Genomic DNA, 27,405 nt, shown 5'->3' on the forward strand with positions numbered 1-27,405 from the left:
CAAAAGTCACCCATGCTTCAACCTGTGAGACTCTGCTCTGTACCTTCCCACACTTATAGAAGATCCATCCACCATGATGGAAGCCTTTCTCTGGGTCTCAACATCATGTTCATTCATCTCTTCCCAATCTTATGTTGCTTTTATTATGTAGTTGCTTTCCAATCACTTTGGATCATGGTAGAGATTATGTATATCTACCATTTATCTCCCTGTTGCCCTTCAATTTTGATTGCAGCATGAAGTTTTAGTGTTTTGTTGACTATTGTGCTCCATGATTTCTTTTTTTTTTTTAATTTAATAGCCTTTTATTTACAGGTTATATGCACGGGTAACTTTACAGCATTAACAATTGCCAAACCTCTTGTTCCAATTTTTCACCTCTTACCTCCCCACCCTCTCCCCTAGATGGCAGGATGACCAGTAGATGTTAAATACATTAAAATATAAATTAGATACACAATAAGTATACATGACCAAAACGTTATTTTGCTGTACAAAAAGAATCAGACTCTGAAATATTGTACAATTAGCTTGTGAAGGAAATCAAAAATGCAGGTGGGCATAAATATAGGGATTGGGAATTCCAATGTAATGGTTTTTAGTCATCTCCCAGAGTTCTTTCTCTGGGCACAGCTGGTTCAGTTCATTACTGCTCCATTGGAAATGATTTGGTTGATCTCGTTGCTGAGGATGGCCTGGTCCATCAGAACTGGTCATCATATAGTATTGTTGTTGAAGTATATAATGATCTTCTGGTCCTGCTCATTTCACTCAGCATCAGTTCGTGTAAGTCTCTCCAGGCCTTTCTGAAATCATCCTGTTGGTCATTTCTTACAGAACAGTAATATTCCATAATATTCATATACCACAATTTATTCAGTCATTCTCCAACTGATGGGCATCCATTCAGTTTCCAGTTTCTAGCCACTACAAAAAGGGCTGCCACAAACATTCGTGCACATACAGGTCCTTTTCCCTTCTTTATAATCTCTTTGGGATATAAGCCCAGTAGTAACACTGCTGGATCAAAGGGTATGCACAGTGTGATAACTTTTTGTGTGCTCCATGATTTCAAGCCAGACAAAATATCCAGAAGAATATTATTATTTTTTTAAAATTTAATAGCCTTTTATTTACAGGATTTATACATGGGTAACTTTACAGCATTAACAATTGCCAAACCTCTTGTTCCAATTTTTCACCTCTTACCCCCACCCCCTCCCCTAGATGGCAGGATGACCCGTAGATATTAAATATATTAAAATATAACTTAGATACACACAGAAGAATATTAGAGTTTACAAGTTTTTGTTTCCGGGTAGAATTCAACTTGGAATTTCTGAAAACTCTGAAATATTCCCAAATACAACCTGGTTAGCCAGGATCATGAATAGAGTGGGATTTTAAGCCAAGAAGTCCTGAGTTCAAATCCTAACTTATATGTTGCTTACAAGTGTTATCTCCTTGAAATTTCTAGTCTCTTAACCTTGCTCAGCATCAGTTTCCTTCTGTGTAAAATGAAGATAATTATATATTGATGCTCTCTCTCTTTTTTTTGAGGAACAAGATAATAAATGTGAAACACTTTATCAGTCTTAAAATGGCACATAAATGCTAGCAATTATTATTGTTGACCCTGTTTTTTCTCTTCATTTCTGAGCCCAGCTCAGTATTCATATGTAGCATTGCCTTTTGTTGCTACTATGTTATCATTAGCTAGCCTTTATGTAGAACTTTTAAGTTTTTCAAATTTTTCTTTTCATTTTATCTTCACAACACCCTCTTGAGGTAGATAATGTAATTACCTACATTTCACAGATAAGAATATTGAGTCAGAGAAGGGAAGAATTATAGCTAGTGTTTATAATAGAATTTGAACTCAGACTTTCTGACTCCAAATCCAGTATCTTATGCATGACACCACCTAGATGCTTTAAGAATCAAATATTTACGGACTAACTCAATGGGTTGACTTAAGAAATTTCTATCATATTCTGAGATTAAATGTACCAGTACATCATCATTCACAAAAAGGAACATCTCTTTATAAGGGATCTTTGAACTTATCTTTAAATGTTTTGATAACTATTCCAATAGAATTGGTTTCATTTATATTTTGTGTGTTTTATTCCTTCAAATTTATTATTGTGAAAAGTAATCCATAGTTTTCAACAGATTTCCCAAAGGAGGGGCTGATGATGCAAAAAGATATAAGAAATCCTTGATCTATTAAAAAAAATTCTCCTCCATTTGTACTGCACTAAACACCTTCTGTGATAATGAAAAAAATACCTTTGGCAAGAACACAGCCCCTATCTCTGTTTTATATCTCATTTGATCATGATAATCTGAGGATAATTAAACTACCTCCATGGTTGTAGTTATTAAGGAATATTGTCTGATCCAAAGTAAAGGTAACAATCTGAAGAAGAAGAAGACTTTTTGTTCTGCTGTGGGGTGCTTTTTTCTTTTTTTAAATTTTTTATTTAATAGCCTTTTATTTACAGGTTATATATGTATGGGTAACTTTACAGCATTAACAATTGCCAAACCTCTTGTTCCAATTTTTCACCTCTTACCCCCCACCGCCTCCCCCAGATGGCAGGATGACCAGTAGATGTTAAATATATTAAAATATAAATTAGATACACAATAAGTATACATGACCAAGCCGTTATTTTGCTGTACAAAAAGAATCAGACTCTGAAATATTGTACAATTAGCTTGTGAAGGAAATCAAAAATGCAGGTGGGCATAAATATAGGGATTGGGAATTCAATGTAATGATTTTTAGTCATCTCCCAGAGTTCTTTCTCTGGGCGTAGCTGGTTCAGTTCATTACTGCTCCATTGGAAATGATTTGCTTGATCTCCTTGCTGAGGATGGCCAGGTCCATCAGAACTGGTCATCATATAGTATTGTTGTTGAAGTATATAATGATCTCCTGGTCCTGCTCGTTTCACTCAGCATCAGTTCATGTAAGTCTCTCCAGGCCTTTCTGAAATCATCCTGTTGGTCATTTCCTACAGAACAATAATATTCCATAATATTCATATACCACAATTTATTCAGCCATTCTCCAACTGATGGGCATCCACTCAATTTCCAGTTTCTAGCCACTACAAACAGGGCTGCCACAAACATTTGTCCACATACAGGTCCCTTTCCCTTCTTTATGATCTCTTTGGGATATAAGCCCAGTAGTAACACTGCTGGATCAAAGGGTATGCACAGTTTGATAACTTTTTGAGCATAGTTCAAAACTACTCTCCAGAATGGTTGGATTTGTTCACAACTCCACCAACAATGCATCAATGTCCCAGTTTTCCCGCATCTGTGGGGTGCTTTTTTCATCAACAAACAGAAAACATAATGGGCTATTACATTCTCTAAGCCATTTATTCAGTTTTGTCCTCCACTAAAATCTTTCTCTGATGCCTTATCATGGCTTGGAGTTCCTAAAGGCCTTGCTAAAACTTAATAATGGCTGACATTTCCTACCAAACTGATAAGGCTTGGGTTACATTCTTTGGCCATGTCCACTTATGAACCAGACCTCTGTCCCAGAGAATGTATAAGTAGACTTTGTTTCATTGACATGCAAATATCATAGATCTAAAGAAAAACAGAAATTTAGCAATACTTAAATTAGTGGAATCAGACTCAGATAGGATTCTTGTGGCTACATGTTTACTTAAAAGGCCACATAGTAGCATTACATGCATTCATAATTTATTATATTTTTATTTGTTTGGCTAACTATTTCCCAATTACATTTTAATCTAGTTTGGCCTTATGGCTCTGAAGGACAACAAATTTGGTGCTGCTGCAATAAATCATGGATTTCTAAACCTCTTCTAATCATAGATTTCTAAATCTTTTCTAATATTCCTCTTCTAATCTAGTATGGCATGTATTTATTTTACTTTGAGAGCTTTTCCTCTGCTCTGGAGAATTTCCTAACTAAGCTTGGGATAATTGGCACCTAGAATATTTCAGAATAACAGCTAAGAATCACCAACTTCAGCCTTCAGACCCAGTAAACTCCAAGTGGCATTTCATCAATCAGTTTCCAATAATTTCCAATGGAACAAAACAAAATAGGATGGATAATAGCATGTGTGTTTTAGGCAGGATAAACTGTGATGTCATGGAAAATGAACCTCCTTAAAAATCCAGACACTTGGGCCTTTATTCTGGCTCTTAGTATCTGTGTGACCTTTGGCAAGTCAGTTAATCATCATCAAACATTTATGAATCTCCTGCTACCTGAAAGATAATGACTTCCCCTTCCCCATCTAAATGGTGTATGTTGGAGGGTTAGAAAAGATAAATTGAGGATAATATTGTCCTTCTCAAAAAATAAATTTGTGGTCTACATTTAAAGGCAAGATAGGAGCATCTCCTTGAGGACTTTAATTGTTTTTTCATTTAAATTTTTATTTAGATAGTTTTTTATATCTGAGGTAAAAATTAAAGAGAATTTTTAATTTTAGTAATAATGATTCTTAGAAGTTGACAACCATCTCCTGTTAAACAGGTGTCCCTTCTTTCTTTGTTGTCATTCTGTCACTGTCCAAAATATAATATTTTTTTCCTTCTATCCCCAAAGATTCTTTGCATACTGAATACATTCTTTTAAGAAAATATAAAAGTATAAACTCTATAGCAAGCAGTAGATATTGTGGCCAATAATAATAGCTCACATTTATATAGTACCTACTATGTGTTAGGCACTTTACAAATATTATCTCATTTTATCACAATAGCCCTGAGAGGTGATATTATTGTCCCTATTTTACCAATGAGGAAATTGAGGCAAGCAAAGTTAAGTGACTTGCCCAGGGTCACAAAGCTAGTAAATTTCTGAGGTCAGATTTGAACTCAGATGTGCCTCTATCCACTAAAGTTCTAGGGGTCCTCAAACTACGGCCCACGGGCCAGATGCAGCAGCTGAGGACGATTATCCCCCTCACCCAGGGCTATGAAGTTTCTTTATTTAAAGGCCCACAAAACAAAGTTTTTGTTTTTACTATAGTCCGGCCCTCCAACAGTCTGAGGGACAGTGAACTGGCCCCCTATTTAAAAAGTTTGAGGACCCCTTCACTAAATCATCTCACTGTTTACTGAGTGTATATGAGGAGTGGGGAAGACAAAGGGGCTGAAAAAGTCTAGGTGCCTAGGAGAATAGTGAGCATATAGGGAAGTTAAGAAAAGAAGGAGGGTTTTGGCAGGGGGGGGAGGGCGGGAGAGGGAGGGGAATACATAAGGTTCTTGAGTCAGTTTGGGACATGTTGAGGCTAAGGAACTAGAAGGACATCCAAATGTAGATATCTAATAGATAATTGGGAATGATGGATAGGGCTCAAGGATGAGAAAGAATGTGGTGTATGTGTGTGTGTGTGTGTGTGTGTGTGCATGTGTGCATATACATACATACATATACATATATATATATATGTGGGGGGGGAGAGAAAAAGAAAGACAGAAAGAGACAGAGGCAGGGAGGCAGACAGACAAATTGAGGCAGAGATAGAAACATAGAAAGAGAGAAAGACAGAGATAGACAGAGAAACAGAAACAGACAAGAGAGAGACAAAGGCACAGAAACAGACAGACACAGGAAGAAGGACAGAAGGACACAGGGAGATGGACAGAAAGAGTCACTCAGAGAGATAATCCCATAGAAAGAGAAAAAAAAAGAGAAAGAAAATAGAAGTAGGCTGAGGACTTCTGCCTTGTTTATGCCCAACAGAACAATGAAAGAGGCTGAGGTAAAATATTCAGAGGGATTAGGAAGGGGACTGGGAAAGTCTACAGTCTAGGAGGAGAGGCTGGTTAACAATGCTGAGAAATTAGAAACAGGGAATTCTGTCATTTACATCCTTGGATAGAAGTAGAGAAAAAAGTTCAGGGGAGGAATGGGTCAGAGATTTTGCCCTTTGTTATGACTTCTAGTTAAATGGGTTTTACAAAATCAAGATTTCACAACAAAAAGACTTTTCCAAGAATCAGAGAAGAATCAGAGAAGACCTATCAGAGATACTTGGTGCTACCCCTATTTCAAGAGGAATCTTCCACAACATGCTCAACAAGCAATCATTCAGCTTTTGTTAACTTGTAATAATGGGGGATCCCAGCACCTCCAGAGGCAGTATGGTTTACTTTTAGATGAGTATTTTTTGGATTAAGGAGGCTTTCCTTATTTTAAACCTCATTTTCCTTCTTTGCAAATTATGCCCATTGTCCCCTCTGGAACCAAGCAGAACAAGTCTGATCCCTCTTCCATGACTGACCCTTAAGAAGTTGAAAAGCAGTAATAATGCCCTTCTCCCACAAAGTCTTCTCTTCTCCAAGTTCAGCAACTCCTGTTCCTGTAACTAATGGTCATATGGTATAATATGACCATGGGACATACTCAAGCTTAAGAAAGTTCTTCCTAAAATGTGAACCCTAGATAGGAATGCAATTTTCCAACTGTGATTTGATCAGGCCGGGGAACACTGGGTACCATCTCCTTCCTAATCCTGAACACAAAGCTTTGCAATGTCAACTAAGGTCACATTAACTTTTCTTGAATACCATATTAAGCTGTTGATTCATATTGTTCCTGTGTTCCACTAAAAAACCTAGGTCAGACTGCCTATCTACACACCCTGATCTTGTACTTAGGAAGTAGAATTTTTTTAATCCAAGTGTAAGAATTTACATTTGTCTACATAATGTTTCATCTTACTAAATTCATCCCATCAGTTTAATGTTCTACAGTCTTTTTGGAGCCTGACTTCATCAACCAGGGTTAGCCAACCCCTTCAACATTGTGTCATCAGCAAATCTGATAAGCATGGAAACCATGTCTTTATCTGAGTCGCTGAAATAAAGTGTTAGAATAAGGTCAAGAATATTTAGCTCCCTGGGAATGCAATTCTTCATCTCCTTTCAAATTGAATCTGAATTATTAGTGATCATGCTTTGGGTCAAGTGCATCCTCCAGGCTGCAGACCTACTTGGTCTATTATTGTCTAGGCAAAATTAAGCAGTGATCAGCAAGTATTTATTAAGCACATACTATAATAGGCAGTCAGGCTTCAAAAACAGAAAAAGAATTCTAGTTTTCAGGGAATATGAGAGAGAGAGAGAGAGAGAGAGAGAGAGAGAGAGAGAGAGAACAAACAAACACAAACATGAACACGAACACTCTGAGAACCTGGAAAAAGCCTCATATAGAAAATGGTATTTGAGCTGAGTCTTAGATGAAATCAAGAAATGCAAGAAACAAAGAGAGGAAAGGAGTCCATTCCAGATAATCATTAATGAGTACAAGGTAAAATCATAGTCTGTCCTCTGTAAGAACAGCAATTTGGCCAATCCAGCTAGATTGTAGAGTGTGAGAAGCAGAAATGTATGCAATAAGACAGAAGAATAGGTAGGAGACCAGGTTATGAAAAATTCCAATGCCCCAAAGAGGAATTAGCATTTGATCCTAGAGGTTCTAGCCTCCGTTAGCCATTGAGGTTTATTGAGTGGGGAGGAGGTCAACATGGCCAGTCAAACAGTCAGTCTGTAAACTTCAAGTGTCTGGCCTGTACCAGGCCCTGGGCTAGAGGGCATAAATCCAAAGAATGAAGCAATCCCCACTCTCAGGGAGCAGCCATTCTAGCAGGAAAAGAGAAGAACATACATGCACACATGCAGATAGGCACAGACAAGTACATAGCATAAACATAAAGCCATAGATACCAGACAGTTTGGGAAGGAGAGTACCAGCAGTTATGAGGAGTCTCTGCTTGAGGAGCTTGAGGAACTAAAGGATAATCCTACGAGGCAGAGATGAGGTGTGTAAGAGTAAAAAGGCAGAGAGAGGTGGGAGATGGCGTGTTATGTGGGACGCAGAGGAAAAAGGCAGTTTGCCTGGATCTCCAAGTGTGGGAAAGTGAGAGGTGGGGCAGTTTGTGGAGAGCTTTAAAAGCCAAACAGAGAAGTTTATATTTTATCTTCCAGACAATAAGAAGTTACTGGGTTTTGTTGAGTAGGGAGACACATAATCAAGTCTTCATTAAAGAAAAGTTATTTTGGAAGAAGTGTATAAAGTGGACTGAAGTAAAGGGAAACTTGAGGTAGGAAGACCAATTAGTGTCAATAATCCACCCAAGGAGTAATGAAGGCCTGAACTAAGACGGCAACTATATGATTAAGAGAAGGAATGAGACTTATAAAAGTAGAAATAGGAAAATTTGGAAACTGGATATGTGGGGTGAGGGAAATTCTAGAATCCAGAATAATGACTAGATTGCAAATCTAGGAGATTGGTACCATCAGCAAAAATAGTGAAGTTTGGAAGGAGATGGATTTAGATGGAAAGATAATTAATTCAGTTCTGGATATGTTAAATCTAAGGTATCTCTGGAACATTAGATTTGAATTGTCCAATAAGCAATTGGTGATGTGGGAATGAAGTTCAAGGAGGAGATTAGGATTGGATATACATACGTGTGTGTATGGGTGTGTATGTCCAGATCTGATCTATATATGAATAAATATAAATAATAGATTGAAATGGGGAGAGACTTAGGTCAGGGAAAACAATTGAGGACACAATTGCAATAGTCCAGAAAAGAAGTGATAAAGACTACGATGAGAGCTATGTGATTAGAGAGAGAAAGAGATAGATATGAGAAAGGTTGTGGAGGGAGAAATAACGGAATTTATTAACTGACCAGAGACGGGTGAGTGAGAATTGAGTGAGGATGGTGTTAGGTTATTAAAAGAATGATAATATCTTTGGGAGAAATATTGTTTGGAAGAGAAATGGATTTGATAGGGAGATAATCAGTTCCAGTTTGGATGTATTTAATAACTTATATTAAATAACTAATTAATAAGTTAATTAACTTATTCAAAATGTCTCATAAGTATTCAGTGTTGTGGATTTGAAGTTGAGAGAGAAAGACTGGGGCCAGATATATAGATATGGTAACCAGTACAGGTCCTTGGGCTACAACCACATTTAAGAAACAAAACATAGATGATCATCCAGCAAAGAATATAAGGTCAGATAAGTAGGAGGAAGAATAAGAGAGAATAATGTCATAAAATCTCAGAGATGAAAGCTCTTACATTTACCATGAAAGACTTTGCCAAATGCTTTGCTAAACTCTAACCAAAAAAAAAATGAAATTATACATAGTAAACTGTAAAGTATTCCCTTTATCTGATCATCTTGTCAGAAAGGAAATGGGACTAAGCTGGCATGATGAAGCTAGGCCTGATCTCTGCAATCACTGTTTCCCTTTCTAGATGTTCACCAACTATCCCTTTATTTTTTTTCTTTTTTTTTATTTAATAGCCTTTTATTTACAGGTTATATGTATGGGTAACTACCAACTATCCCTTTAATAATGCTTCCTAGAATTTTTTCAGGAGTCAGACTCAAGCTCTTTGGTATATAATGTACAGATTCTCTTACCTTTTTGGAAAACTGGGATACCATTTGCCCTTCTCTACTGCTGGGCCTCTCTCTCCCTTTTCTCACAATCTTTCACATGTCTTTGGTAGCATTTCAACAATCACATCTGCTGGTTCTTCCATTTCCTTAGAATGAAGTTTATCTAACTTGGTGATTGAAATTCTTCCTGTCTGATTATCTGCTTTTTTATTTGAAGTATCAACTTCCTATTAACCATTTTTGTTCTCTTCTTTCCCCTCCAAAGAGCATATTCTCCTTGGTAAGGAAACTAAAGCAAAATAGAAATTGAGCCGCTCTTCCTTCTTTTTTTTTGTGGATTAGCATCATCCTGTCCACTCTGAATAGCAACTCTATCACTTTTTAAAATCATCTTTTTTCCCAAATGTGAGTTGTAAAATTTATTTATTGTTATCTGTGGTTTTACTTGCCAGCATTAGACTCTATAGCACTTTCAGCATTGAGCCATGCTTTTATATGCATTTTGTTTCATTACCTGCCCTTTGATTTTCTGCATGTCTTTCAAAAGTTTAAATTGGATGGTGACATTATTCCCTGTATATTCATATTGGTCTTTTAAGGCAATTTCCCCTTTCCTCCTCATTGGCATTATTTGTTTGTGTCTTCAGAATTCTATCCTTGAGAGCTTCCCGTCCTTCCTAAAGTGACTTCCCAGACAGAATTTTTTAAGCATAGCAATCTAGTTTCTAGATAAACTCTTGGAAATTTTCTCTCCTAGCTATATGTCAGATTTTGCCTAACTATTCCACTGTGTTGCTATCACATTCTAAGCTGGATTGATTCTTTCAAGGTTTCTCTCATTTTTTAATCAACCAGTTCCTTTTTATTAGTGAGACTCATCTCTAGGACAGAAGTTCTTATTATTTGATTCTTTCACCTTTTGAAAGAATGAAATTATAATTTTGGAAAGTCACAAAGTTATTAGCTACTCTGCTTTTTTCAGAAAAGAGAACTCCAGCCAATGTCAGAAAAATTACAGGTATCCATCACTTATGTTACACCTCCATGATAAGCTTGTGATCTATGATCCACAGTTTTCTATTTCCTTTTGAAAATATGTTCTCCTTCTGATTCTTTTTGTACAGCAAAATAATGTTTTGGTCATGTATACTTATTATGTATCTAAGTTATATTTTAATATATTTAACATCTACTGGTCATCCTGCCATTTAGGGGAGGGGGTGGGGGGGTAAGAGGTGAAAAATTGGAACAAGAGGTTTGGCAATTGTTAATGATGTAAAGTTACCCATGTATATATCCTGTAAATAAAAGGCTATTAAATAAAAAAAAAAAAAAGAAAATATGTTCTCTTGAAAAAAAGGTTCCTTATATGAAAGGTTCCTTATATAAACATGTTTAATTAGTATCTTTTCCAGTATCCCCTTCTTAATATTTAATGTTGTACCAACAAGTGACAGTCATGAGCACAAAGCATGAAAAGGATAGAGATCCATTGCCTTTACAACCTCAAACTTTAAAAAATATTACAATAAATTAAGGTTATGAGAGGTTCAAACACATACATATATACATATACGATGTATGTGTTTGTGTATATATATATATATATATATATATATACCATAATTTTTACCTTGCCCTATTTTCCAATTCCAAGATGTACATAATAAACTATTCTTTTTTAGAATATGTTCCTTTGACCTAACTTTAAGTGAATGTGTCTCCAAATGGAAATCTGGTAGTCCTCCTCCCTGGATTGGAAAGATCAGAATACAAATGTCAAATAGATCCCAAAGGTTATCAAACTATACAGATCCTTTGATCCAGCTGTGTTTCTACTGGGCTTATATCCCAAAGAGATCATAAAGGGGAGAAAGGGACCCAAATTTGCAAAAATGTTTGTGGCAGCCCTCTTTGTAGTGGCAAGAAACTGGAAACTGAGTGGAAGTCCATCAGTTGGAGAATGACTGAAAAAGTTATGGTATATAAATGTTATGGAATATTGTTGTTCTGTAAGAAATGATCAGCAGGATGATTTTAGAGAGACCTGAAGAGATTTAAATATACTGATGCTAAGTGAAATGGGCTGAACCAGGAGAACCTTGTACATGGTAACAACAAGATTATACAATGATCGATTCTGATGGATGTGGCTCTTTTCAACAATGAGATGATTCAGATCAGGTCCAATGATCTTGTGACGATGAGAGCCATCTGCACCCAGAGAGAGGACTGTGGGAACTGAGTGTGGACCACAACATAGGATTTTCACTCCTTTTTGTTTTTTGCTTGCATTTTGTTTTCTTTCTTATTTTTTCCTTTTTATCTAATTTTTCTTGCAGCAAGATGATTGTACAAATATGTATACATATATTGGATTTAACATATATTTTTAATATATTTAACATATATTGGATTACTTGCTTTCTAGGAGAGGGGTGGGGGGAATGAGGGGAATTTGGAACAGGTTTTGTAAGGAAAAAATTACCCATGCATAGGTTTTGAAAACAAAAAGCTTTAATAAAAAAAGAAGAAAATATGAAATAGGGAAATAATCTCCAAGATTCATCTTTACCTTTTAATATTATACTAATACAACAATAGTGCCTTAAATATCAATCTGGTGTTTTTAAATCATTATTCTTCCTTCTTAGTAGCTCATTTGCTATCAGAAAGTGAAATGAACATTAGGGAAAAGAAGACAGAACATAGAGAGTAAAATAAAACAATGAATTTTGTTGCCTGCCTGCTCTTTCAACAGAAAAAAATATTTTTTTCATACATTGTACCTTTTAAACCTAAAACTCTAAGAGAATGATTATAGGTGTTAAAAACAGATGAAGATTGAAAACAAGATATAGTCTTATTAATTCTGTGAGATGACTAGATGAAAAGGAGCACTGTCTGTAAATTTTCAAAGCATTTTGGAGAAGAATTGCAAAAGAGTTGCAGCGTAAGGAAGACTGTTGTAACTTTATTAATTTTGTTTGCTATTTCACAGTGATAAAATTTGGCATCTAAGCCTCCCATTGTATAATGTGCACTGTGACTGATTTTATGTACTCAAGAAGACCTTTCTCACAGCCCAGTAATTGGGGGGTATTGACTTTGTAATCTTTGGAAATGTTCTTAATGAGCACAAAAGACACGAATCTCATAGATAAAACCTCAAAGTAACAGTGCCTCTTTGCGGGCCCTGTCAGCAAAAGAAAACTCAAACACAAGTATCTGATGCACAAGAGTGGCACCCAGTAAGTAGCTAGATTACATTGTTCTTTTAATCCCAAAAGAAAAATTGCAAAGGGAATTAAAAAAAATAACTTCTAAGGACCTATCTCTGAACAATGAATGTGACCTGAAAAGCTTATTCTGGAACTGAAATTGGTTTCCTTCCCAAGAGTATATCGAATTTGTTATTAAGTATAAGGAAAGGTTGCAGATAAAGACTTGAGCTACTATCATTGATAAAAATTTCACATACAAAAAATCACTAAGAATGAGAAAGTATCCATCTAGTGCATAAACATGGAATGATCAGAAGTAATCAAGAGAAAATCACCTAAATTCTACATCCAAGTGTCAATGCAATCTTTTTACATATATCAGCTGCTCTCCAGAGCTAGTCAAGAATAATATGGCAGCTTATAAATTCCTGAAGCATGTAGAAGATGTCTTTATAGTATTTATAGGTGCCACAGGATCTCACTAAATCCAACTCAATTAGAAGAATTCATGGGATTGATTCTGTTTCCTACATTGCTTCCCTAGAGATACATGTGTATAGATGTATATATATGTGTATAGATATATGAAGTGACCAATCCATCTGAGCATTGTGTATATGTTTGTGTGTGTGTTATGTATGCATGTTGTGTATATTAAATGCCAGGAATTAACTGGGGATTATATTCCATTGTTTTTTAGAATCCAAAAGTAACTGACATTCACTTTGATTTTTTAGTATTTTCAGCTGTTTTTTCACGTCATTCCTGATTTTCATTCTGTCAGTAACTTACAAGGATTTAGAAATCATTATTTATAAAGAAGGAAATAAGCATTTATTAACATAGTAGAAATTATACTAAGCACTTTTAGAAAAATCTCATTTGATCTTCACGACACCCCTGGAAAGTAAATGCTATTATCATTTATATTTTACAGAAGCTGAAACAGATAGGTTAAGTGATTTGCCCAGGATCACACAGGAAGTATCTGAAGTCATTGTTGCACTCAGATTCTCTTGATTTCAGACTTAATGTTCTATCGACCGCACCCCCCCCCCCCCACTGTCTCTATTCAGGGCATATGAAGGGAATTTTCTTCCAAGTACATGCAGGATTTTTAATGCTCTCATCCTTCTTGCTGCCACAAAGACCCATCTTTGATAGCACTGCTGTTGTGTGAATGATGCTATCTGGCCAGAATGTCTCTCCATCAGAAGAATCATCATGGCAGGTAACCCAAAGAGAAGTGGAAGGATTCAGCACTCCACGTCACATGGAGTGCATGGAGTGATAGTCATGCAGTCTGCTGCATTTGACCAGTGATGACTTAAGTGGAAGAAAGAGTATTACAGAAGGCATACTGAGCACCATCTGTAAGGGACACTTAAGATTACCGAGTGAAACATGGGTGAGGATTCAGCAAAAGAGATTGAGACAGTGATCAGACAGATGAAAGGAAAACCAGCAAAAGTGGTGTCTCTAAAACCTTGAGAGTATCAAAGAAAAGGATGGTGTCCACAGTTTCAGGATGTTGAGAAGAATGAGGATTGAGAAAAGGCTATTATATTTGGTAAATTACTATAGAGATCAAGGGTCTACTTGGCTAATTTCTCATGATCTATTATTAATCAACCCTTCTCCCCAAACCAAAACCAGGAAAACCAAACTTTAATGTTGAGAGTTCAATAGATGATGAGTCAAAAGACTGTTTGGGGGTTTAGTCAAGTAGCTGAACTTCTTAGACCATAATGTCAAATCAGAATCACAAGCTTGTCACCAGTAGTTCTCCAGCTTCTCTGTATTCACTACCCTCAGATTGCACCCCTAAACTCCAGATGTTTGTAAGAAAGGAATCTCACAAATAAATGTAGTTGGTGACAAGAAAGACTTAAGGCGAGATACTGTGAATGAAAACCTTTCACAATTCAAAGCATTAAGAAGCCAGCAGGGCCACCTTGAGGACTTGTACAAAAAAGATAAGAAATAGGAATTGGACTTGTGCTGTAGCATAACAGAATTCATTTGGATTGGGCAGACCACCATATTTGGAATATGAAGTTTTTTGATCCATAAAACAGGCATTAGCAAGATTCAGCTGCTATCAATTCAGTAATGAGGAAATTACAAACAAAATCATTTGGTAGAGTGCTAAGTTTTTTAAAAAAGAAAATAATCATTACATAAGCATGTATGAATTTGTTGGTGTAGAAAATGGGTTGTGATTTTTTTAAAGTCCTAAAGGTAAACTAAAGAAATATTTCATGAGCACTGTGCCAGGAATTGCAAGGTTTTTCAATGCAATCAATGCAAAAATTGAATAAGATTTTGCTGTCTGATTCTAAATACTTTGGCTACCATTGCTACTACCTTCAACATGTGATCCCACTTTCAATATTATTGAGATTGAGGTGACCTAATGTGCCAAAATTCTAAAAAGAAGAATCTTTGCTCATTGATTGTACTTCCTTAGTACCCCACTCTTTCTCTGCAACCCCTGAAGTTTGCCTCTAGCCATCGAAACTCCTCTCTCAAAGGCATATGATTGACTTCCTTGTTGTCAAATTCAATAGACTTTATTTCCTGATTTTTTTTCTTTTTTTTTATTCTCCTTGATCTGTTTGCAGCATTTGATCCTGTCAACCTTTTGGTATCTATTCAACAGCAAACAATTGTAAAAGAAAGCTTGAAAATTAAAGAAGTATGAGGCTGTGCAAAGCCTTGAATGCCAGCCTAAATGTTAGTAGTGACACTGTCAGGAAAAATGAACTTTAGGAGAAAGAGGGAAGCTTCTCTTTCATGTTTTCTCAACCCTTGGCTTCTACATAATGCTGCTTTTTGTTCTCAGCCTCTCAGTGATTTCTCATTATCTTTCTCTCTTCAAAGTATAGATATACTTCAAGACTTTGTCACATAGACCCTTTCTCTTCTTTACAAAACTAAGTATTTATTCCTTGTTTATTCCTTGCCTTCCATCTCTGTGAACTTATGAATATTGTTCTCCTTGCTTAGAGTGAAATATGTCATTGAAATGTTGTTGAAATCTTTTCTAAGGATCAGTCAGATGCTGTTTCATCTATGAAGATTGCCCCATCCTCCTCAGCTCAAAGTGATTATCTCTCCCTCCTAGTAACTCTCCCATCACCCTATCTAATCTCTCCTCCCCAGCTACCAAATTATAAGTTTTGATACAGCTATTTGTGTACATGTCACACACCTTCTCCTACACTGTAAGCTCCTTGGAGAAGACTATCATATAGTATTCCTTTTTGTATCCCCAGGCTGATACAGTGCTCCACATATAAAAGGGACTGAATTAATATTTGTTGGAATGAAATGAAATAGACTGACCATAGCTGAAGACCTGGGAAGTGATAAAGTAGCTTAAAGAACTGGGCTGAGAACAGAACGTTGGAGAATGCCTTTATGATCCATAAGACAAAGGGGGGCTCTGCAGCATAGTGACTATAGTGCTAATTTTAGAATTGAGGAAGACCTGAGTTTGAATCCTGCCTCCTGTGTGATCTTGCAGAAATCATTTCCTTTCTCTGAAAGTTTGATTAGATTATCCCTGAGCTTTCTTCCAGGTGATCCTCAAGGGCAGAAAAATGAAGAGAATAAAATAATGTGGCATTTTCTAGATCAGAGATTCAAGATTGAGTATCAATAGGCCACATCTATGGAGAAGCTTATCTTGCCTCATCTTGATACACTTTCCAATGGAAAGGAGGTCTTTGCTGCTCCCATGTTTATCATCTGAAGCATTATTTAGTGTCAGACATAAAACCACAGTCACTTTAAGAAATTTCATGTTTTACAAGACAAAAAAAGATTGTCCAGCTTAGTATTGCTACTAAGAGATGTTTTGTGGAAGTGAATAGTGATCGGTCATAATATATACATGAAAAATGAGGAATGTCCCTTTAACATAATAATCCAATGCCTCATTAATCAACATAATAATCCAACAGACTCATTAATCAAGTTTTTTTCTATGCTATCTTGAAGTTTCTTCAAGACAGAGTGTCTTCAGGGCATATGTTATAATGAATAAATGAACGGAAAAGCACTTATTAAGTGTTTTTCATATGCCAAACACTACAATAAAGACTGGGGATACAAAAACCGGAGAAGTCGTCTCTGCCTTCAGAAAGCTTACATTCACATGGTGGGTGAAAGGACACATAAAGGCCAGAGCGAACAGGGAAGGATAATCAGGACTGAGAAATCTCAGAGATGAAGGGGAAAGTGGAGAAGGGAACAAGCATTTATAAAGTGCCTACTCTGTGCCAGGCAGTGTCCTAAATGCTTTACAAATATGATCTCATATGAATCTCACTACAACCCTTTGAATGAGTGTTCAGTTTCCTCATTTATAGCAGGGAGAGGTTAAATGACTTGCCCAGGCTGACACAGTATATGTCTGAGACTGGATTTGAATTTAGGTCTTACTGACTCTGGTGCCAGAACTCTAATTCATTCTACCATGTAGCTGGCTGAATAGATATTTCCTTTCCAGAGGCAATGGTAGCATTGATTTGATTATAATTCTCAGAATAAGATGTTAAACTACTGAGATAACAGTAGGGATCCACCAGATTTTATATCATGTGAGGTAGATAATAGCAAGTCTTCTCCAGGATCATGGAAAATGCAAAATCAAAAGAAAGATTTCCTATCTTCAGTAAAGTTCTAGATAGTTCTATGCATTATTGACCTTGTACTAATGTAAGTGGGCTGGGGACCAGTATAGAACCATTTTAGTGTCATCCACAGCAACTCAAAATTGGTTCAACTATCAGTCTAGCACAAAGACAAGATGAAAAAAAGAGAGAGAAAGACAGAAAGAAAAAATATAAAGAAATGAAGAAAGAGAAGAAAAGAAGAAATTTCTTAAAAATAATCTTATTACCTACATCTTAAGAAATGAAAGAAGAAGAAAAAAGGAAGAAAAAAATAAAAATAAAAAAGAAGGAATGAAGGAAAGAAAGAAGAAATTTCTTAAAAGAATCTCATTATCTATATCTTAACACACAAATTAAAACTATAACAACCACTTTGCTAAATCTTTGATATCTACAAGTACCAAATTATATGAAATATGACATTTATATGAAGGCAGAGGCTGCCTTCAAAGTTATCCATAAAAGGTGGATAACACAAACAATGGCAGTGAGTGGTAAACTAAGAATTTAAATTGATAACCTTTAATTGCTTCTTACTTTCATAACCCTTCTTACTGAGTTCAACAGCTTGAAAAACAATGGTTTCTTCATTTTCATACCTATATAAGTTTTTACATAAATAAGAGTAGAAATCCTTTTCAAAAGTATGTCCTGAGTATATACTTTCTAAATAAATGCAAAATGCATTTATTCTTCTGTCCTACTAGTAAGTATATGTCCTAGAATCTCACAGTCCATTACATGAGTAAAGAATCACTTCCTTCATTCAGGAAAGGCACAATGTACAGTCCATCTGTTAAAATTAAGTAACTTCTTATGTTTTACCAAAAAAAAAAAAGTCTGAGTTGGGCCCCCAAATATATCAAAAGCCATTTTCTCATCAATGATCTTCTGGTCCAAAAAGGAAATTAATTTTAAAAGAATCTAAAGAAAGTTGCTTTTTCAGACAAAATTAGGCACTGAGTATTATTTTAAACTACAAGAAAAGTTCACAGAGTAATGGTGCACAGATGAGCTTTCCAAAGGATATCCACTCCTTTATTAAACACATGCTAACTGTGGTCAACTGTGACCAATTTGGTTTATTACTCTCCACAAGAGTTTGAACTGAGATTACTCAGTTAATTTAATTGAGAAGTGTTGGATGAACTTGAACTGTTTCTTAGACATGAAGGAAGAGAGACTTTCTTTGCTAAAATATCAAGCATTCAGTAGGGTGAGTTAATCTTTGACAGTTTGTTTCTTTAGATCATTTGTATATTACAAAAAGAGGTTTGTCTTTCAGATTCATAATTACTACTTCTCTGTGCATGGAGGTAGAGCCAAACGACAAAGACCCTAAACAATGTAAAAAAAAAAATGTAAAACAATGTAAACAAAAAGTGAGAATTCCTACTTGAGATTTAAAAATTGACTATAGTTTTTATTCATGTGACATTGACTTTGATATGTGTCATTAGCACTCCTTGAGGAAAAAGAAATTGAAGAGTTTAGTTAGTGAGGAAAAATAAAAACAAAAGCCCAGGAATGAATAAAATCATGGCAAATTTCAGCAGCAGACAAGCCAACTCCAGAGTTAAGGGATTTTGAAAACTTTCTCCTGATTTCACTCTTAAAAAACAAAATGGAGAAATTTGCCTGTTTATTTTCTAAACAATCCCCAGAGCTTCTTTCCACATGGGAATGTGAAACAGTATTGACAGCCTCTGATTGAAACACTAGTGATAACTTTATCAGTGGTATGTGACACAAGGTGGCACCAGACTGTAAAATGTATCCTCTTCATATGTGTCAGTAAACATTTTAAAGATACTTTTTTTTTTTTTTAAATCTTTGAAAAGATCAAAACTCTTAACGGGTAATTTTGCTGCATTGACTTTTTTTTTTTTCTTAAACTGAATTTAAGTTCAATACTCTCTAAATTATTCTCAGCAACTCAGAGACAGAAAATCTTTGCATAAATTACAAAATCACCCTTAATGTTACTAGTGACTCTTTAAATGGAATTTTTCATTCAAACTTTGTCATTAAAATAGAAAGGCCTTTTGGTTGTGACCATACAAGCATACTAAATGGTATATGTTTGTGATACTGAATGAATCTGGCCCATATGCTGCACTGCAAAGCTACATGAATGAAGCATTTACCAAATCAGGCCCACCACATTAAACAGAAAAACAATCTTTATTCATGGTAACTTATCAGTTTCAATTAATCAACCTTAACAATGGAAATTCTGATGTGTTCAAGCAACTTGAAAGCAATAGGTCATCTCCAGGGCAGCCATGTTGTGTCTTTGTGCCTATGGCTCGGAACAAAGCTACATCTCCAATAAATATACATACATATACATACATGCATGTGCATAGATAGCCATACAAATGTACAGTTCTGGGGATGCCCCTGCCCATCCATATGAAGGCAGCTTGTTGCTTCTAGTTGTTTGGAGGAGGTCATAACAAATTTCATGATTTTCCTCCCAAGTATTAGTTTTGGAGCTCTGTAAGTTTAAACAAAAGAAAAGACATTCCCATTGGCTGACCATCCTTTCAGTTTCTGTGCCGCTATGTGAATGGCATTGTGCAGACGGTTCCAATGGTATTGAAAAGGGGTAACCATTGGTTTGATTTGGTTACACGGTTTCGTAAAGAGCTCCCTCCCACTGCCTTAGGGTCTGTGAAAGGTCCCTGACCTGTTTAGAACTGCCAAGTGAAATGTCATGTCGCCCCTCCCAAGTGGGAGTATCTGCATTCATTTGATCAGTATAAAAAATGGTTGGGGATGGTGAGATCAGTGCTTTTGAATTGCAATTTATAGCAGTTTACAAAAATGCACATTGTTGGAAAAGAAAACATGGAAGTGTTTCTTTCCAAATTGCATTACCTGTGAAATGTCATTAGTCTTCTAAAGATAGTTACATCCTATTTTTAAAAATTATTTAAGAGAGTTATTTCAACTAAAGAAAATCAGAATCTTATTACGTGATGACTTAATATTCTTCTGTTGAATAAGTTATTTTAGTTTTTGCCTCCTATTTGGGAAGGATGGGGTTTCTGGATTCATTATTGAAACGAACATACCTAGTGGTTGTTTCCATTGAATGATTCTGACAATCAATCTTATCAATAAGTTCTTCTGGCAGAACATTCTTTTCCCAGACTATAGAACAAGTTTAATTTGTCAATTAAGTCTAGCCTCTTCATGTTCACTTATTTGCACTTAGACATTGCATTCTGCCCTGAGTCTCATACACCCTTATCCTAACAGTGCTTTCACTAACATCCAAACAGCAGCAGAGGTCCTGGAAATGTTTTTGTGGATGGTTTTGTGAAATCCAAAGTATAGATATACGATTATGCTTCAGGCTAACCATTACCATGAGATTAAATTTTAACTTGGGTATTTTCATTAAAAATATTACTCGTATTCATGAAATGTTTAAAGGAATATATGAACTTTATGTCAGAGTAGTTGAAATGTTCACAGAGGTTAAAAGAAACTCAGGAATCCAGTGTGATCTTAGGGTTTTCCAAGCTCCACCCTCTCTCTAAAATACTTAATATCACTTTGAGACAGCTGGGAAGCTGGACCTTTCACTTGAGGAAGTGTGTACAAGTGGTTAGAGTGGGAGCCAGTGGGGCCCGGGTGAGAATTGCTCCTTTTTTTTTTTTTTAAACAAATGAAAAGCTGGATTTTGGAATGTGCTATGGTGGCTTGGGCTGGTATTGATATTTGGCCTAAGAAAAAGTTGGAAAAGCCCCTTTTCTCTTAGGATTGGCTCAGATGGATCCAATAACACTCCACATTGAACATACCACCAGTGAAAACCAAGCTTGTTACTTTTTTTTAATCTTTGTTCATGTTAGGTTTAGGAATGACAGCCAGGCTCTGTGTGTTTCCCTCTCCCATTGCCCTGGCTGTAGTGACCACATTGACACCTACCGGTGCCCAAAGGCTGCAACTCTTTGTCGCCTTCTCCACGCTCCTGGATTTCACTGGGATTAGTTAGTAGCTCCATTGTTCGTGTTCAAAGCTGTAACATCGGATTCCCATGTTTGGGCCTTCCTCCCTCAGACCCCCAACGCTCCCCTCACAATCCATGAAACAGGTAAAATTCCCTCCCTGCCAGGAAAGAACAGGAGATGGCAGGACCCAGTATGGGGCCAGTCTGTTCCCTTCACAACTGAATCCAAACAGGGAAGCTGTGATAATCTGCTGGATCAGTACTTAGTGGGACTTGTTTTTCTGTCTTCCTCATTCAGGTTTCAAAGGAGAAATGAGAAATGTAAAATTTTAGATCTCTTGATTTTAGAAGCAAAAACTAGCCCCCGAATCTTGTAAAAGTCACTTTTCTTCCACGATACTGCTCTACCCCTATCAACAGCTGCTCACAATCCTGGGAAGGGAACGCTGTTGAAAATCACTCACTGACCTTACTGATTTGATCACAGCTACCTATAAAGTCAATTTCAAAGGCTCTAGGACAGCAGGGATCCGGAGGAAATCAGCTAAGGATACCTAAAATCTGGTTTTAAAAGAAATTGCATTGTCAAATTGGGAAAAAAGTCCAATTCCCCAGAGAAGATATATATATATATATATTTTTTTTTCTGAGAGTTGCTTTAACCAGGCATAGGATGATAGGAGCTAGAGTTGAAAGAAAAAAGCATGTCCCTGGGAGCCTCTCATTTGACAGGGAGAAATTGAGGTCCAATGATCTTACATGATTTGCCCAAGACCATCCAAGTAGCACCTGTCAGTGGTTGGGATTCAAACCCAAATCCCCTGATTTCAAATCCTATGTTTTTTTTCCTACTAAACAGAGCTAGACAGACCAAGAGAAATGAAGGGTGGGGAAATCGAACACCCAGAGTTGAGCTGGGTTCAGCTTAACTGATAGGTTGGATGGGGCCCCTCTTAGTGGGTGTTAGATATACCAAGCTTTGTCTCTTTCATTTTCTATCACAGAAGTGATTTCAGAAGAAGAAGAGGAAGAGCGTGAGATGGAATTCAGATAATAACCAATACTGCAATGATAACTTAAAGGACAAAAAGCAGAATACCAGGAGAAGATAAATTCATCGAGAAGGCCATGACTTTGCCTTAGTTCCAGATAACCAATTTTTTTTTTTGTTTGCAAATAAACTGTTTAACCTTTGCCCCTTCCCGCTCCCAGATTATGCCTGGGGTTGAGTTCCTGTAGTTGAAGAGGAAGCTCTTCGGGTCTCCCCATCAACGCTCAATATATTCTTTTTTCAAACCTTTTTTCATGCGTGTTCAGGCTAAGCCCTGGATCGGACAGATCCTCCAGGGGCTGCCACAACCCTCAGCTCTATAGCACTTATCCCCCTGCAGGCCCTAGGGCCTGGGCTACGTGCAAAGGAACGATCTTCAATAAAGAGGTTTGCCAAACTAGGATTTTCTGGTGCACTCCGTAATCCAGAACACGGATAAGTATCAGCCCCCACCTCTAAGCAGACTCTGGAAGCAGGAATAAAGTCTGACCAATAATGCTACACAAATCATACATCTGAGCAGCTGCCTTTACTAAACTAAAGCTCCCTTAAGGGAAAGGCAAAAAGGTGTGAGGTTGGCGGTAAACTCTTCCCCAAAACTGAGAGCGCATAGCTCTTAGAAAAAGAATAATCTGATTTTAAATGTTCCCTCTCAAAAAATTAGATCCCTGCTGGGAAGTGAAAGACACCATCGTCTGCTTTTCTTGAAAACCAGGATGAAAGTATGGGTTAATCAACCTATTTGAAGAATGAAGGACCATTCTTCCTTTGCAGCTCTCCATGCGTAATGTTCAGCTTCCACTTTCCCTAACGGAGAGTTCCAAGGCTATAGCTTCAGACATACCCTCTTAAGAAATCCCTTCTGCTGACATCTAACTAGATCCTCATTAAGCTTCAGGAAATTTCTGATAGCGATCACCTATAGCCGAAATCCTCTGGCGCAAACAGAAAACTCTGGGAACAGACAAGTGCCCTGTGCGTAAAAGGAAGCAAAGGCTTTAACTAGAAAAGGCCGTCGCTATTCTCAACCCCAGTACATGAGGTGGCACAGCGCAGCCCAGCATTATTCGAGCTTCATCTACTATGCACTATATACCACCGTCTCCAAAGGATTGTTGCCCTAGAAACTTGTTTTAAATCTCCTGCTATATATCAACACCTTGTTTTAGCAGTCTTTGGCTGAATTACAGTTACACAGTTTGGCGCTTCTTTCAAATTTCCTCCCATCAGTTTGGCCAAAGAAAGGAATTTTTCTCCTTTAGAAATGAATCGGCTTAATTAGTAAGTAGATTAATGGCAATTGCTGGTGAGTTGGTTTCCAGCAGAGTTTCACCAGAGAGGGTTAATCGGAGTCAGGTCTGGAATCTTTCCCAGAACTGGCTGCCAGCCATTTCCACCAACCAATCAACCCTACAAGAAACGAACGAGTGAAACAGAGTTTATATTCTCACTGCCATTATGCCTGCCCTAAATTCCTAGGAAGCAGGCTAACAGTTGGAGGTGCAACGTGTTTGTTTATTCCAGAATGGCAACAGTAGCCTTAAAGATTCCTCTTGGAAATTTATTTAGAAACCAAAGGAAAATTGCAAGCCACGTGGAACATGCCTTCTAGGAAAGCCCAGAGGCTGTGGAAACTCCTGGGAGCCCTTTGATAATATCCGATGTGGAGAAGTTACCCAAACCTCCCCAAACTAATTCCTCTACCAACAAGAAATCTTTCAAAAGTTTTCCTGAGTGTCTTGCAATAGTTTCCACTTTTTTCCCATAGTGATAAAAATGCTTTCATAGTTTAACCCGCAGCTGCATTAGTCTTGCAAAAAAAAAAAAAATCCCTGCTGAGAAATGCATATAATAGGAAAAACAGATCGGCTGGACAGCAGTGTAATTAATGCCAGAAAGGGCTGAGGCCGGTTTCATAGTTTGTCTTTTGAGGATATCAAGACGAGACCTGGTGAAAAATGACGCATGCTTTAGCATTTCAGAAAGCTGGCAACTGGCAGAGCCTTTACTTTTTTTTTCTTTGACTTCATGCCGCTGAACAAAGAGGTCGGCAGAACTAGCTAGGTTGTAATGAGTTCTATGTCCCTAGCACATTAAGTGCATCATGGAAACATATTGTATCGAAATAGTTTGGAGGAGAATACTGGGGATGAAAGAGAATGGGTGCTTTGATCAGCTCCCTGGGGTCCTGAGTGCGCACAGACCGACTTGCAAGGAGTTATTCAGCTCCAGCGAGACACACTTACAACACCATTCAAAGAAATTTGCATATCTGTAATTTATCACATTGGTCCTGAACATTTTTGCAAGGTAAATAAAAGTTGGCTGAATAAAAAAATATCAATCATCACAGATATAGAGGAAACTGTGAAGCCAGTTTTTCCTGAAAAAAAAAAAAATAAAAAGTCCATAAAATGCAAAGCTTTATCGCTGGATTTCTTTTAAACAATCCCTGAAAGCAATATAGGTTAGGCTCTGGGGAAGCTGCTAGAGGGGCCTTAGCTTCCTTAAGTTTTAAGATTTTTCTCAAAAACTGAAACTACATCGACAGCGTTATCTATAAGCAGGACGCACGGTGCAGATGAATACAGATTTTGGAGAAGAGGAAAGATGATTTAGTTCTCAATCTTTCCTTGCCGTCTGCAAACATTAAGATTAAATCTCTCCCTATCCTCTTGTTGATTTCACTTGTTTCTTTCTTAAAAGCGTCAAAGTTGTTTGCAAAACTTAACAGCTCTAGGGTATGAAATGTCTAGGGAAGTGATCAACAGGGAAATTTCCTTTCTAATTCTCCTAGACAAACAAGGGAAGAGTTAACAGGCAAGCATTGTTTGGCTTTTTTTTTTTTTTTTTAAACAACTCCAGTTAACAGCAAACAAGACTCTTCAACTTGACCTTGGAAAAGGGCTATGTGCCTGCAGATAATCTATCAACGGACCCCCGGATGACAATGATGTATTTCAAAGTATTGTCAGATGAAAAGATTGATAAATATGCTGCTGCAAAGAGTGAGAACTTTGAAAATAGGCAACAGGCAAATAGCGTAGAGTGTGCTTCTTCCACCTCCTCCTCCTCCTCCTCCTCCTCCTCCTCGGTCCTCTGAGAGTGAGCCAGGCTAGCAGAAGAGAAGCCAGTAAATCAGCCCCGTAATATTTCTTAAGGGGCACGGAAAAGCTGTGAACAGTACTTCTCATATTAAACGCAATATTTCTTTGCTTTCGTGGGGAACAAAAGTCATAGCAAGACGTCTTTATGGCTAATTCAGTCAAAGGCACATCTCTGGTTCCCCTGCAGAAAGGTCAGTGTCGTTGTGTTTGGTCCACCGAGGGGGTGTTTTCACACTGAAAACTAAGCCAGCTGTCCCTGTCATACTCTCACCATTGGGGAGCGCGCACTGTGCATGGTTATTAGCCACATTCTACACCTGCAAAATATACCGATTTCCAAGACTTTTCAAGCTCCCCCCACTCTTCTTATTCCAAACACACGCCCCCCCTCTCCCTCCTTCTAAACTTTGACAACACAATTCAAGCCCAGGATGAAAGCGCTGGAGGCAAGAGAAACGTCGGGAAGGGGGAGGCTTGACAAGCGTCTCGTGGGTGTCTATTGAGCTGCTATCAAAGAGACTTCAAGTATTTTTTTTTTTTTTTTTAAGTATGAGAAACTTGCAAGTAATTGCATCGAGGCGTCACACATTTGTGGCTGCCTCAAGTGCTATTTGCTGAACCCTAATATTTAATTATGCGCGCAGGCACTAGGCTTGGGGCTGTAGCCAAACGTCCTTCATTTATAAGTGGCTCATTTTGCTTTTTTGTTTTTGTATTTGGCTTTATTTGCATTTAATATGCCAACGACCAAGGCCCCCGCGAACACTTCTTCATCTTTCCATTGAGTATATACGTATATTTAAAATACCCAAACACACTCATCCACCATCACCCAGTTGCTGCACTTTCATCGTACTGTTCCAATTTGAATGTCTTCGAGGGGGAAAAAATCACCCGGGTGTCATAATTAGACCTCGAAGACAATGTAATGAATTAGAGAGGCGGTGGGGCCTCAGGCAGTTTAGGATAATCATCGCCTCAGAAGAAACCTATGGATAAACTTTCCCCAATATCTTCTGGTCACTACTTGAAGATCTCCCGTGACAGGGAACTCACTACCTTTCCAGACAGCCCATTCTATCTTTGGTCAACTCTAATTGTTAGGAAATTTTAAATGACAGATGCTACAGAAACCGATTTCGACTTGGACTGGAGATTTGGGATGCAGCCCAAATAAGAGGCTAAAAAAGATACCACAGAAGAATCGGGGGGGGGGGGAACTATCCAAAAAATCGGGGGGGTCTTTCAGAAAAGTGCACCTTGAAAGTGAAACTGCTCCCACACCAGTCGGTTACTCGTGAATAAGGCCAGAAGGGAAAAGATCAGCTTCCTCCAGCAGCTTTTGTACAAGGGCGCGAAGATGGGAGGAAGTGGGGGTGGGGCAGGTATAGAATTTTCCTTCTCCTCATCCAAAAAGAGGTGAAGAACCCATAATGTGTTTCTACCCCTGATCCTTGGGCTATCCTTCACCCCACACTTCGAGAAGTTTAATGATTAAACTCCAGAATGGGAGAATGATCGGACTCACAGGCTCCATGTGCGTTCTCAGAAAAAAAGGCCAGGGATCTGTAGAGGTGAGGTCTTGTAAGTGAACGTGGGGAGGGCTACGGAGAACCCCCCGTACCGTCTCACTATATAAAGATCTAGCCTGGGGGGATGCGGTAGGAGAGCCAGCCTCAAGCTTGGCAAAACCTCCCCGGCTCTCCAAGTGATTTCAGAGCAACAAGTTGCCCGGAACAGGTGCATGCGCCTGGGGAGTTGGGACGTCCAGCTGCCAGCAGGCCTGGAGAGCCCAAGGTCTCTCGCTGGGCAAGGTCAGACCCCCCTAGAGGGCAAGAAAGGTGTTGAGATCAGCGGGAGGCTGGCGGCTCCCCTCGCCGCCACACAAAACTTGGGCGTCCAGAGCCCGGGGCAGCAAACAGCTCTAGACTG

At 37.7% G+C, this 27,405-nt stretch overlaps 1 protein-coding gene across 2 annotated transcripts in view; it reads left to right on the plus strand.

Moving 5' to 3' along the window:
* Positions 1-26,685, plus strand: part of C5H10orf67 (chromosome 5 C10orf67 homolog) — a 113,516-nt gene extending 86,831 nt beyond the window's left edge. For both annotated transcript variants that reach the window (XM_031939866.1, XM_031939865.1), the window contains exon 18: positions 22,320-26,685. In XM_031939866.1, coding sequence (XP_031795726.1) covers positions 22,320-22,369 — 50 coding nt within the window. In that variant the 3' untranslated portion in view covers positions 22,370-26,685. The remainder of the gene's footprint in view (positions 1-22,319) is intronic.
* The last annotated feature ends 720 nt before the right edge of the window (positions 26,686-27,405 follow it).

This window comes from Sarcophilus harrisii, chromosome 5 (assembly GCF_902635505.1).
Source record: "Sarcophilus harrisii chromosome 5, mSarHar1.11, whole genome shotgun sequence".
Lineage (NCBI taxonomy): Eukaryota > Metazoa > Chordata > Mammalia > Dasyuromorphia > Dasyuridae > Sarcophilus > Sarcophilus harrisii.